This window comes from Lingula anatina, chromosome 4 (genome assembly GCF_051362555.1).
Source record: "Lingula anatina isolate TDL-2025a chromosome 4, LinAna3.0, whole genome shotgun sequence".
In the NCBI taxonomy this organism is placed as follows: domain Eukaryota; kingdom Metazoa; phylum Brachiopoda; class Lingulata; order Lingulida; family Lingulidae; genus Lingula; species Lingula anatina.
Window position 1 is genome coordinate 3,050,702 of NC_141770.1, and position 15,203 is coordinate 3,065,904.

Here is a 15,203-nt window from a genome sequence, read left to right on the forward strand (position 1 = left end):
TTTCCTCCTTTGTAATATATCAGCGATATACTGTTATATGAACTCCACGCTTTGAGAAAACTCCCCATTAGACTAATAGCTAGGTAATAGATAAATATGTGATTAATGAAGATGAAACATTGTCGGAAATAATGTCGTTGAGACATCTGGTCGTTACGAAGCCACGTGAGTTTACCTATTGTTTGCTTTAAAGTCCTGTACGTATGAGCTTTCAACTAATGTGCTCGTTTCTATCGCGCAAGTGTGCACGGGTACATATGTGCTTAGATGTAATTTATCCCATATGAAATATGTACCCAAATGCTCACCCTTCAAAGTGCCAACAATTTAGCCAACGGCAAAGTAATATCTCTACCGCCCCCAGCGCAAACTTCCAACAGACCAGCTGATGTTGGCAGCCAAGGAACCAAATCGGCGCCAGAGGCTTAAATACTCCGATTTCTTTGGCCTACGCAGCTGCGGAGCGCTCGAGGCTCTGCTGAGCCCGCGGCGCTTAACTGCTTTCTAGCGGCGCTTGCATAGAAATGTCTTTTTTCAGAGAAAAAATTGGTCTGGAAATTTACCAGTGGTAGACCACCGCCTCAAGCGTATAGCTATATTTAGGTTCAGTTCGATCTTAAGACTATCCAACTGGACGGGAATTTTCTTCAAAATCAGCTATTTCAATTTGAATGAAAAATGTGACAACCCGTGCGTTATGTAAGCGGTTTTTAACAAAGGGACATGTGGATTTAGAGGAAAGTAAACCATTTTACTCAGGCACAGCAATCCATAAAAAAGCTTAAAGGACTTCCCCACATTTGTCTTTTTTTTACTTTGCCCGCGGCGTCTCCCAGACTGATGATCTCATGCACGGTTGTGAAAAACGTTCAAAAATGAAAACAACTGTATCATATGCTGTCTATGTGTAGAATTGCGAATTATTTATTTTTTTATTTACATGTATTTCTTTGCTATAGTATACATTTACTTGGCATAAAGTGAAATAAAGAAAAATAAAATGAAAAACCTTTTAGACTCAATGACAATTTTATTTCTAAAGATTTAGACACACTCTATACAGAATATTGCAAATAAACCCACATTGTACTTCAAATCCCAAGTCCGTAGGCAGGGGAGGGGGGTCGAGGGGGGGGGGGCGAGAGAACCAACCTAAAGAAAAAACCTAAAGAAAAATCCTTCTTTGCCATTTCTCAAGAAAGAGGATGGAATGATCCACTTTTTCAGATACAGAACCCCTTTGAATTTGCAGAATGTGGACCCTGTATAATGGTCCCAAGACAGACCCGCACCCCGGTCTCAACAACAGAAGACCCTGATCCCTTTATTCCATGTTGAACAATGTACAATGTAAGTTTACGTAATGGGTAATGAAAATGTTGACGATGTGCACGTGTAATTCTTGACTACAGCATATATTAGGACATTTATCGCTCTACTACATGACGGTGCAGGTGCGCCTTGGGGCTCAATGGTCCGCGTTCACACCAGCCTTAAGATAGATCGAATCCAAATCGGTCCTAGATGACGTAGAGGCTGCCTTAGTAGACGCTTATGTACATGTGATGCTGCCCTTCGCCAAAATTACCAAGTGCGAGAGTCAATTTCGAAGATCACAATTTGACTGAATTCCCATACCTAGACCGATTTGACAGGATCGATCTATCTCAGAGGGGTTTCTCGCTTTCATTTCTTTCAGCTTAACCGGCTTAGGTCTGGCACACCTACTGAAGCTGCTAAATGATAATTAATTTCCTCCCAGCGGCTTCCGTAGGTGTGTCAGACATCTAAGCCCCTTAAGTTGATTGCAATTAAGCGACAATACCCTTGGAGATAGATCGATCCACAGTGAGTTCGATAGGGCCTGGGAATGGTCCCTCAGAGGACATAATAATGGACTTGAATTTAATGAACGCGATTTACGCCTTAAGATCGATCTGTTAAGATTTATATTATCAAGACGCAGTGTGAACGCGACCAGTGAGTGTGCCTGGGGCGGGGTGCCCTACTCGAGTAACAAATAGGGACCCAGTCACCCAAATCACCATTATTTGCCTCAATGTGCTTTTAAAGTCTTTATGAATTTTGGCGAATTTCCTTTTCTTCTTGAGTAGAGAAATTATCGCTAATTTCACGGAGAGCCCATTGTAAAGGAGAGCTGGACTTCGATCGCCTCTAGGTACGAACGCAAAACCTCTTATATTGCTCGGCGGAAAAATCCCAGTGTAAACATACAGTCACCATTATTAGTTTCGTTCCTGAAAGAAGAAATTGCTTGCGCCTTAAGCCTTGCCTGGAGCCAAGTAGCGTTCATAAAGAGTCCTCTGCGTCACCTGCCACGTTGACACGTCTTTGGGTGTACATAAGACATACCTGTCACCCTCATTGTATCATATAAAGATTTTAGGAGACAAAAGCGTCATCAGCGTTTGGAAATATTATGTTGTTGTCCAGATCCAATAAACGTACTAATAAATACAAAATCTGGGACCAGTGCGTTGTAGTCGATCTTTTTGCCTGAAGATTGGGATACACTTTTAGACCATCTGAAGTTAAGCATTTTTGCATTTGATAATATGTTTATGTTCGTGTATTGAATCCTGATTGTTGCTGAACAATCTGAACTTTGGTAGGTATTGGGAAAAAAATCAACAATATTTTGGAAATGAATCAATAGTATTTCTATTCCAAAGTATAAAACCAAAGTTCCTGTGAGGTCGAAAATTAATTGACATGCAGAATCAGGGGCGGATCCAAGATTATTTGAGGGGGGGGGGGGGGGGGGGTCCGCGGATGCGAAGTCAACCCCCCCCCCCCTAAGTGTAGGGTCCGGGGCCCTCTGAAGGATATTGGTATTTTAGAGGGCGAATGGTGTCATTTGGTACGGTTAACGACTATGAATCAGCTAGCCAAAATTCTATTTCCACGAGGGGATCACTTGGTGTTGTTTTTTTCAGAAATCGAAGGTGGGGGGGGGGGGGGGGGTCAGGGGGTCAGGGGGTCAGGACCCCCTTGACACTTCTCCCCCCCCCCCTAAATCCGCCACTGAGAATGCAAACAGGGATTTAAACTGCACGCATCTATAGTCCTGACTCAGTGTTCAGAGAGGTCGGTTCACCGTAATGTATTTCACGGTAATACTTGAGCACGGACAATTGCGATAGTCCATGACATGATTTATTTTTCACTCACAATGTCTAAATTCCGCGTAATTTATTTTCAACCTATTATTAGGGAAGCGAGGGACATGTGAGATGAGCTGTATTACACCTCAAGGAAATTTTAAATACCTCTGCCCAAAACTTGCTTTTTTAAGCAATGAAAAAGTGAAAGCACAGTAGTTGCATGTAACCACACACGAGTTCAACTGAAAACTACTGAGGAAATAGTTGTTAAAAGTGTGTAAGGCGTTTTGAGTGCAAAATTCAATAAAACAGTAATCGATAAGTTTAGTAAATTGATGAATACGCCAGGAAAATACGTAAATTGTATTTATTTCATTTTAAAACCAGCATTGCCTATATAATGGAGAACATCATATACTATTTTGCCCTGGGAAATGTACAAATAGGTAGAAATGAAAATGGATTCATTTTCATAAAAGCCACTTAATGAATCAAGATTTTAAAATATCGTTGGATTGTAAAAGTTTACAATTTATACTATGCGTGGTAAAATACCCCATGCACTTCGCAGAAGAAACAAAAGAAGTGGAAAATTAGTTATAATTTGTGACTCATTCTATACATCAGCCACGTCCTTGCCCAGAGGGAGAAAGATTGAGAACTTATTCAATCAATCAAAGGTAATCGATATGTTTGTAAGTGAGTTGTTTGAATAATTCACGAGGTCCTTTTTTTCCTCAATTGGGTTGATTGCGCTAGAGAAGCTATACCCACGCCGCATTTAGAATCGCAACCACAGCACTTGGTCTTCCGTTGCAAAATCGCCTCGCCAAGACTATTGGTAACCTTTATAATGAACGCGTTTGCTTTCATAATATTTCTTCCACCCAATAACATCAACAAAAACAATAATGATATCTAATTAATTCACAATTAGGCCTCCTTCACAGAAGTACGTCACTGTTTCATGGGCGACGGAATGTTTTGAAGCAAGCTCACAAATAATCATTTTGCTCGTTTTTGTTGAAACATTGCATGTTGTTGCTTTTTCAAAACTCCCACATCTTATTTTAAAATGCACCCAAAGATACGGGGGATTCATCTTTCCTGTCATCAAAAATTAAGATGTACAATCAAACCCAAACAACGTTATTTGAACGTGGTGAGATAATGAAATCTAAATAAAATCTCCATTTCAACGTTAGAGCCACCATAAGATTTAAATTTTTCCTTATTTCAGTATTGAAACTATAAATGGATAAATCAAAATATTCACTTTGATATTACCTTCAGTTTAATCCAGGGACTCTTTTTGAAGATAAGAATTGACAAAGCGTGCAGAATGAATGTTATGGTTTCTTAAAAGAATCACAAACACAAGTTTAGACTCAAACAATGGTAATTTTATTCTGAAATAAATGCAAAATTTTGTACCCTTTTATGATCTTAAAACTGTAACCATAGTCGAAAACATACCGTGGTCAGTTCACATAGTCACACAGTGGCTTTATGGAGGGATATGTAAGATTTTGTTTAAATTGTAAACCTCTCTAAAAGTATAATTTTTGACACTGTGAATATAGTTTGTAGCTCAAATTATATCAACTTCAACAATTCTTCTTATAGTTCAAGAAGCTGGGCAAAAGTTTGATCTTATTATTGCCTTGCCAGCTCTTATATAGTACAAGTTTTTTTTATAATTTTTTCTTGTAATAATATCAGTTCCATTATGAAAAAATACAGAAAAAATGTTAAACATTTGCTTCAATGTTGATTCTGTTTCATAAATAAATAAGACCCCTTTTTTAAATTTTGTTTGAAAAGTAAGATTAACCAAAGTTTACACAGATGGCACATGTTTACACTTAATGTACTGGGTATAAGTGTCCAAAAAACGAGACAAAATACTGTTTTTTTACCCACATCAATCACATATTAAATTTTTAAAAGAACACATTTGCCAGACATACCAGGCATCTTATAAATGCTAATGCAGAAAAAAAAAAAAAAAAAACGCTGTACTGTAGCAAAGTATACAAATTTCGTGTGTCACAGTTGATCATCCTAGCGCACACAAAGCAAGTGGTCTGTGATACAGTAAGCTTACAGCCTTATTTTATTATTGAAATATAAAGTCCCCAAATTGGGACCTAAAATGAACGTCCTAAGACAAAATAGTTTGTAATGATGCCTATAATGTGTATGTTTTTGGTGACACAAAGCTTGCGAAAGGATCCGAATGTGATTGTTGAACTGATCATGACAGTGTCAACATGGGTGTCAGGATGACCAAATGACTGTAATGGTGAACTAAAAATATGCAAAAATGATCTGAAATATTAAAATAAGTGATCTAAGTGGCCTAAGGCCAAAAGCCATGAATATGTAATTTATAATGTTATAGTAATGGAGACCTCAGTCCTAAACTAATGTCATATAGTCACAAATACAAACAGACGCCAGGTCTTAAATGGTGACCTAAATGTGTATAAACGGCATTTTAGGCCCAGAATGCTAATATCAGGTCTACACAAGGTGAACCATGATCGAAATAGCCAAGCTCAAATATCTAGAATGAATGCATCTCAGAAAAGGGTATAATTCTAGTCCACAAAATATTTAAGGACAACTCAACTTATAAAAAATAAATGAAATAAGATACAAATTAGGACAAAATATCAAGCTGACATTAATGCCCCTGACATCAGTGTCGGGTTCATTTCATAGAAGCTTGTTGTCTTACTGATTAACTCTTTCCGTCCCCAAAATAAAAAAACAAATACCTAGATAATCAGAATGAAATCATAGCTAAGTATATAAAAAATTTGAAAGAAAAATCAAACATTGTTTATACAGAATATGAAGATCTTGTACACATGATTAAGTAAACAAGCTAGGAGCAAATGCACATTACTTACAGTGTATTTTTTATTTTCACTATTAATATAATTCAATCAAAATACTACTCTGCTCTTACAAAATTTTAGCATTGTGCAAATGCTTTCCTGTAGATTGACTGCGTTACCCCTAAATGGCTAGTGCAAAAAAAAAAAAAAAAAAAAATCAACTTTCAAGTAAACAGAATACCTTTAAATTCTCGAATAAGAAGTTATCATGGTCAGATTTATTGGGGTAGGCATGACTGATTCCGATTAAGCTGATACCTATAGTGCAGTCAACATAAACAGTGTCTACAATTCATTTCATATGGTAGGTGATTCACAATGTTATACACATTTTATATATAAATATCATATGACATGACCAAAGAAACAACCTAATCAGCAGTAACTACACAAACAAGCACCTAGCACTTTGCTATATAATCTGGGATGAGCAATGTGTTTTAAAATTCAGCTTCGAATCTACTCTGAACATGAATATGAAATCTGAATATGAAGCAAGTAACTGATAAATGTTTCTGACACGATTTCAATGATTTCTATGTTGTGATGCTATAATGGAAATTATGGTAGCGATTTCTAACATGGATTTATGTTATGATACTCGAGTCAATAGCAAGTCCCCATTTTAAAACTGAAATAATATAAAAAATAGTCAAAATCATCTATTCAAATATGAAATGTAATGCATGTTCTTCAAGATCTTATTTATGCTAGCTTTAGGTAAAGCAATATCAAAACTGCAATGTGGCTCAACCGGTCAACTAATATATATGTACACAACTATTACGTGAAGCTTACATTATTACACATTATATTACTGAAATCAGCAACAATAACCAATATAAGCAACCATACTAAAGTACCAAAAATTATACATTGTGCCAGAAGATTTCAGATCTGACCTACCAAACAAGCTAGAAAATATGGACACCAGCTTAGAAATTGTACTCTAAAGGCCCATTTCTCATAGTGTGCAAAATCTTAGAGAAACAGCCGTATCAACATGGTTTGAGAGACAGATATTGGTTACTATAATAGCCTTAATGTCAGTTATAACGTACCTACAGGGAGCCCGTGTCCTTGACAAAATCAGTGCACTATCTTCTGCTTTTACACCAAGGCTCAGTTTCGTCAACACTGGATAGCACTATCCTCTGGATAACACTATAGCCATTAGATAAAATTGTTATCCTCTGGGCAATTATCATGTGGGTAAAGTAAAGTTTTCTAAGCACTAGATATCTATTTTTGTATCTGAAATTGCTATTCAGTTGCCAAAATGGCTGCTGTCCTCAGGGTTGTTGTTCAGAAGATAACCATTTTATCACATGGATAAGTGTTATCCATAGGACATATCCACCAGTGTTGATGAAACTGGGCCCTTTTTCCGAAATTGTGGAGTGGTTGTAAAAGGAAGCGAAGTCCATGGTAGCAAAGTTACAGGTAGAACCTCTCAAAACATATCAATACAGGTGCATCTCTAGGGCAGAACACCTCATGTTCAAAGGTGTCAAAGGTTTTTGCACATTGGGCCAGCAAATTGAAGTAGGTGACATACAGACAAGACAAAAGACTAAATCTACAAACAATACCACATATATATAGCTCACTAAGTAGGCACATTTACTTCTTTCAAATGTCCTTGTAGCAAATTGAGCATCCAGGAGCGAGTCACTACCATACACGTAATGAAACTCTTACTAACTAACATTTTACAAGCACTTCCCACCTGGCATTTTTATCTGTGGTCTAGAGGTCCTAGGATTTATCTTCTTCTTCATCTTTGAACACATTGAAAAACAGGGTCATAATATTCACCTAGGCCCTAACATTGCTTGCTTTCAAAAATACTGTTCATAATTTGTACATAATTTATGTTACAAGGCATAAAATAATATAGAATATGTACAATCTTTTTACAAACATTTTAAGGGATTCACCTCATCTTGCATCAAGCAAGCTATAAGAAACATTCTAAGTTCTTTTCTCTAAGAAAATGTCCCTATCAATACCAATGTGCACCGGTTTTCTGTCTCCAGGACAAAGCTTCAGCGAAAAAAAAAAATGGCGCTACACCAAACTTTCATTCACAATTATTACCAACACAGCTTTCAACCACAACATCATTTTTTACCTACCACAAATTTCATTTTTTAATGCTAAATTAATGACTCAAGAAATCAATCTGCATTTTTGCCCCAAAGTAAATCTCCAACCTTCACATTTCTGTCATCAGATATCATATATGTATATCACTATTACCGTAGGGGCATATCATGATGTAGATATTGCTAGTCAGAAGGGATATGTCATGAAGACAACAAAACACAAACATCTCCATGGCATATCATACTTCAATAAAAAAAAAAATGCAATCAGTCCTTTTTTCCATTTATACTACTGTTTGATCTCTCTCTCTTTCCTTTTTCTGAAACCCCATGCCATAAGTTCAAAATCAAGTTACACAAAGTGAAAGTTAATTAAATCAATACTGAATATGTTCCTCATATCAAACACGTTACAACAAATATACAATGATTGTCAACTCAGCAAAGCAATCAAGACTTCTCAATCTGACACATTAACACACAGCTCAACTGTCTCAGCCCCAAAGTTGGATGGGACCTGACAGAAAACTGCTTGCTTTGTGCAGCATCAAACCAATGCAAGAAGCAATCCATCTCAGCACAGCTTCCTCTTAGGGATACTCTTATTTGATTTTGTGGAGACAAGCATAATTATGAATGTTGGCCTTGTGCAAATGAAATTTTTTATGTAACAAATAAACAGTGGAGTTTTGAGAGGCAAAGTGTCGGAAAATCTACCACCTGGGTTTTTAAGCTGTAATACCACATTTTAAGATAAAATCTTGGGACCCATTTCAAGACAAAGTTTAAAGCACAAAAAATATAAATAACTACTTTATAACACTTGACAACATATAACTACAGAAACAATTATTATATGTACAAATGTTCTCTATCAAATGTTATAGAATCTTGCCCATAGTCAGTTCACTGAGGACTGGCAGTTCAAAGTACTTTCACTTTCCAGGGTCACTTGCAGTCAATCCACCATCTTGATTTTGGCGGCCATCTTAGCTTAGAAATATCCCTTATATATATCAGATTTTGCTTGTTTGCAATACAAACCACAACAGGTATATGACAGCTTTTGCAGTTCTTTGCGGCAGCCAGTATTCTGTGGTCTAAGCATTTTCCCTATTTTCTGAAATGATATTCCTGCTGTACACTTGGCTAGAACAAACTGGAACTGTCTCGCCTGCTATTTCACTCATCTACTTTCTTTTTCCAAGGTCCCAAATGGTCAATGCTCAATCTGAAATTAATGCACAAAAACCAAAATAAATAAATAATAACCGACTTTAGCAGCAAAAAGTATCATTTCACATTACAGGTGGATCAAAACTGAAACTATTTTCTTAGCATCAATATCAAAGAGAAGTACACTTGGGCAGAAAACAACAGGATTTAAGGTGGTAAATCAGTTTGAAATGTGGAGACAAAAGTTTCAGATAAGTCTCCTTAAATTTGGATGCCTTTTTAGTTTTTAAGCACCCAAACAAACCCATATTACATGTGCCCTTCCAAAAAGCACTTTAGGAAGCCACAGTAGAATTCCTGTATATAGTAGTGTTAGTGTTAAGGTAGTGTTAATACCACATCTCCTTTGGCACTGATGTTCTGCATAATGATATCATCAATGTCAGAACTGTGCTGATGTTGTTGCTGTTGCTGAAGTTGTTGTTGCTGCTGCTGCAGAAGGAGACAGACCATATTGAAAGCACTGTCAGCAGAGTTACTGTTACTGGGGACGTTGTTGCCGATACCAAAGCCCGACAACCAGGTCTGGAGCGGACTCCGACATGGCGGCTGGTTGTTGTCAGGGACTACCAGAAACAACAAATCACAGTGAAGAACAAGACAGTATTTTCTCTATAGAATGCAGTCATGGTAAAACTTGATGCTCACTGGCAAACGCCTATCATTCCACATTTGAGCTAGATGAAATTTATGCATTTTTTCTTCAAGTAATGCATAAAATAAAAAAATAATATAATAAAAAAACCTGACAGCCTGACAGGGTAATACTTTGGCAGGACCAGCAATACCCGAGTTTTCACCATGACTGTATAATGGGGGCATTGTTTGGCAGAGCAGCTGCTTTGTTTTTTTTTTTTTTTTTTTTTTTTTTTTCTTATCAGATTCCGATTTGTCAGGCTGTTCATTAAAGTTAACGAAATGGTCTCTTTTTGAGTTAAAGAGATAAAAAGTTGGGAGAATCTGAATGTTGCCAATTCCTAAGTTTTAAACTTACCTTATTACCCCCCCCCCCCCCCCCCCCCCCCACCCTTCCTAAGTTCTCTGTATACAACTGAGTGCCTTTATTACCATCATTCTAATAAAACAGGATTGGAACACACACACAAAACACTCACAAAACTCAAGAATAAATTAGAGTGCAGCAACTCAAGAATAAATTAGAGTACAGCAACTTAACTTTCTACACATTTTCATTTGAAATTGAAAAGGAACCGTTTTCCCCAAAAGGAGGCATCTCTCACCCGAGAGCCTCTTACCTTTACTGAGCTCATTCTTGGCATTCAGCGTCAGCAGCGAGGGTCCCGATACACTGGTCATCATCAGTGACTTGAGGGCAGTGCCAGAGTCCACCAGCACTGTGGAATCATTGGTTTTCCCATTAGAGGGCCCCACCTTGGCATTGCCTGACGCTGCCAACCGCCTGACCAGTTCCTGGTAGTCCGGGGACCCAATGACCACACTGGGAAGGCTGGACGGTGTCATGGACATAGACTGGCTTGTGCCTCCTGAGTGTGTGTGTAATAAAAAGAGAAGAAAAAAAAAACAGAGTACTAGGCCGTCTTAGACCCGACGTGTCTGAATGCGGTTTTCCAGCCGGAAAGTCTTTCATTCAGATAAGTCTTCTGATGATAGTTGACAAACTGAAATATTTGGGAAAAAAAATTAAATTTTGAAAAAAAAAATTAATTAATGAACTTAAAGCCAATCCTAGAAGTTTGAAGAAAGATTCAAATTAGCTCTTTATGGGCTGGAGTTTACACACAAGCTTTAAGGCCAACTGACAAAACAGAGAACACTTGTACTACCATGCATACATAAGACTATAAAACTGACATTGCAGGAATTGGTGAGCTGTTAACAACCGTATCTTTCTTTTGTAAATGCAAAACTTTTGACCAATTTGAGAGTCTGTAAAAAATGTAACCATCTTTTTTTATTTTCAAAATTAAACATCACATCATTATATGCTACTCAGTGATGGAAACACATAATATCATCTGTTGTCACTCATCAAAAGGATGGAAGTGGCTTTTATCGCCAGACACAAGCCCCATGTTGCAGCGGAGCATCTTCCTCAACATTGGCAGCCAAATGTAACCACCTTTTTATTTTAATAACTAGACATTATCATTTGCTGCTCAGTGATGAAAAATATAGCAGTAAGTGTAATAATAATAACAAGCACGGCACCATCATTAAGCCACTTAATTGATAACCAAAACCTTAATCTCAGAAAACCTGCCCTTGTACCAGAGCCAAGAAACCATTTAGAAACCAAATCAGGAGTAAATCACTTTAAAAAATTTCTATGAATAAGCTGCAAATGTTTTTTTTTTTTTTTTTTTTCACTTCTAAAGATCCAATTAGTGAATTTCAATTTCCCTGCTAGACAATGATGCCAAATACTTTTTAAATACGCAATCTAGTTCATCTCTGTCAGCAGCTTCCATTTCAGGGGGCAGATTCGGAAAGGGAGGTTTGACTGAATGATAATATTGTTATTCTTCTTTACAATGGATAAATAGCTCCCTTCTTCCAATTATGTAACACTAAGGCTTCGTTCACATGCAATGTCTATTTTCTAAATTCTATTTTCTATTCGCGGTATGTCTTATGATCACGGTCTGTGGCCTGAATATCCCGCGGCGTAATTACTGGCAGCGCGAGCCAGTTACTATAAGTTACTATAAGTAACTGGCTCGCGCTGCCAGTATTTAGGGCACAGACCGTGATCATAAGATAGCGCAAATAGAAAATAGAAATTAGAAAATAGACATTGCATGTGAACGAAGCCTAAATCCCCTTATTTTTCATTCACCATTTATTAAATTGCTTCGGTGATGTTGCATTGAATTTATTTGCATAAATATCGGATTCAATAATGAGGGACTTCCAGTATTATTTTCAGCACTCAGATAATGTAGTAATGCATAGTCAGAGTAATACTCTACATTCTAGTGTCAAAGTTGCTGCATCCTCCTTGCCAAATCTGGAATCTGCCCCATGATTGGAAATCTATATTAATAGTATAGAAACAAAGTATATGAGAGCTAACTAAGAGGAACTAGATGGCAAACAAGCTTTTTTTAGTATATGAAATTCTAAGTATTATAAAAGTATCCTCCCTGAAACAAAATCCAAATAAAAGATGTTAGAAAAGAAGATTAATAGTCAATGGATAAAGAAGGGCACAACAAAAGCATACCACAGGTTCCGCCGGGCCGTTCAGTTGGGCTCTGCGCGCACTGGCTCATGTGGCTTGTACAGGTGGCATTATTATAAGAAGGGGCGACACACACTTGGTGTCCAGGGGGGCCGACCCCTTTCACCTGGTCAGCGGCCGCGTGTGTTGGTCCGAGTTGGCCTTTGGGGAACACATTATTTTGCAAATCAAACATGTCCCGTTCTTGTGATCTCTCTTTTCCCTGTTCCTGCTGCTGAAGCTGGTACTGAAATTGCTGGTTGAGCCAGATGGCTTCTGCAGCAAAGAAAAAAAGGACAAAACTGTAATGATGAGATTTAGACACAGGTGCGAGGGACTGTCTGGACTCTGCTTAGTGACAAACACTGGCTGAATATGCTCTGCAACTCTTATATGTTTTCCATTCATGGTGTAGAAACTCAAATATTTTTTTATGTTATTGATAAAAAATTCCTTTCCACTTGAAATGAAAAAATTCAAATAACTCAAATAACTCAAATTCACATTTCTTTTTCATATTTTTGTTATCATTGTTTGGCAAATCTGCAGATCTGTGTGACGCTACTGAGAAGTCCTAAGTTCACTGTTGGTGCCGCAGTGGAGAACACTGCTGAATCTTTAAACCTGAAAACCTTACATAAGCTGAGGCAGAATGAAAACATCAACACAAAAGAATCACTACATAATTACCAGTTCAATATTTGGTCTAGTATGCTCAATTAAAATAATTGAGATTTAAGGAAAAGATCAGATTCTTGTGGTTTGCCAGTCAGATTGCCAATTAAAGCTAAAAGCCATTAAGCTATAATTATCATCTGTGCATTGCCACACTATTTGCATTTTTTTTTTTTTTTATATTCCAAGCTTAATTTGGTGACCTTCCGCACGCTATTTTCTGTTTTTTACTTCCACTAAGAAGGTCATGTTTTTATCCTGGTTTTTCTCACTGTTCGTCACCAATGTAACTAAAAAGTTATAGATAAATTTTGATGAAAATTTCAGGCAAGATCAGATATGGGCTAACTAAAAAGTGATCAGGCTTTGGTGGGATCAGTGATCCGAATCACACATTTTTGAACAGGATTCCTCAACATTGCATGATTGGGCCAATGACCTTGTGCAATGGATGTGTTCTTAGCTTTTTTATTACCTATCCTTTTACCTCCTCAGCTATCGATCAATCCAATAAATACATTTTAAAATGAAGACAATTAGTCCTGTAGCCTATGCCACGAATAAAGAATTTTGGCAGATTTTCGTAACTTAAAAGGCAAAAGGTTTTAATTTTATATATTTCTACCTGGGTCCAAGCTTGCATACAGTGCACACAAGTTGGGGCGGAGAGCCCTACATGATGGTATTCTACTGCGCACCAACAATGATGGCGTTCATGTTGGACATTTTCATCATCTCAGTTATAACTTCTTGATTAAAACTGCATTTGAAAACCAACAGGATGAATCTAAATTGAACAGTGAAATGGCAAATTTCAAAGTTTCAGTTCCTGCTCAGAGAATGATATTTGAGTGACGATGTTGAGTACAGGACATCAGGGCAATGTTTGCTCTAAACAGAGCCCTCTGGCCCCCAAAGGGACGGTCCCAGCCCTGTTTATGGACAAACACTGAAAACAGAGTTCACTGAGGATGACTAACAACAAATACTTGAAACTTGTGATAATGATATAGTCAATAGTTATGATGGATATTACTGATGCCAACTTTTATTATTATGCCCTTTTAACAATTCAGGTTCTGTGAACTTTGTTGAAAAACACAAAAAGTATCATGGCCTTGTTTTTCTTGAATACAATGTTTTTCCCCTCTATTTATTTGTCTTAGATACCTGGATTAATATTCAACTTATATTAGAGGAAATGATGCCATAATACAGAAAAACAAACCCATGTGAACTTTAAAATGAATGCAATTCCTAAAATGTTCACCAACAGACACTGCCAAAGCTGAAACATCCTAATTTGCAAGCCAAAAAAATAAGCAAAGCAAACTTCTTGTCCTTCAGACATTTACATTTAAAAACCTTAGACAACTAGAAACTTCAAATAATTATCTATTAAAGTTCTCCATTTTTGTTGAATTAGAAACTTCAAATTATTTTCCATTTTGTTTTTGTTTGAATAAGTATCCATTATACAACTTTATAAAGTGCAACAAAACAGATTGTATTCAGTTGGAGCAAGCAGAGATGATAAAAAATACCAAATAAGGACAAAGATTTCTCTTAGCCTTGGCATATCATATATTCTTAATTGGTATGTGACTTACCAGGTGCTACACAGTTCAAATGTGAAGATGGCACTGTAGTCTCTGTGTCCATTTTTTCTGTTTTTCTTGAATCTTTGGTCGCTAAAACCAGGAAAACAAAGATTAAAACCCTAAAATACAAACAAAACCAACTTGTGTGGCTTTTTTTTTTTTTTTTTCAAAACAATGATAGCATAGTTGTATATTTTGTTTGTAAGTGGCTTGAAATGAAATGATAAAGAAGCATCAAACGAGCTAGCCAGGAGAATTGTCTTTGTCTAAAAAATCCTCTTTTCTTCAAGGCTAAACTTTTGTTTTAACCTGAAGAACCTTGGTTGTTGCCTAAATCTGTGTTGTCCAAA

At 37.0% G+C, this 15,203-nt stretch overlaps 1 protein-coding gene across 5 annotated transcripts in view; it reads right to left on the minus strand.

Annotated features, from left to right (window-relative positions):
- Positions 1 to 4,506: 4,506 nt before the first annotated feature.
- The window catches only part of LOC106172745 (uncharacterized), a 49,968-nt gene continuing 39,271 nt past the window's right edge, over positions 4,507 to 15,203 (minus strand). For 2 of the 5 annotated variants that reach the window (XM_087011764.1, XM_087011765.1), the window contains exons 8-12: positions 14,863 to 14,943; positions 12,581 to 12,853; positions 10,632 to 10,880; positions 9,712 to 9,941; positions 4,507 to 9,370 (exon numbers count right to left, since the gene is read on the minus strand). In XM_087011764.1, the coding sequence (XP_086867890.1) occupies positions 9,359 to 9,370; positions 9,712 to 9,941; positions 10,632 to 10,880; positions 12,581 to 12,853; positions 14,863 to 14,943 (845 nt within the window). In that variant the 3' untranslated portion in view covers positions 4,507 to 9,358. Of the gene's footprint in view, positions 9,371 to 9,711; positions 9,942 to 10,631; positions 10,881 to 12,580; positions 12,854 to 14,862; positions 14,944 to 15,203 lie in introns of those variants that run through there. The other 3 variants (XM_087011767.1, XM_087011766.1, XR_015334034.1) reach the window with 3 other exon arrangements.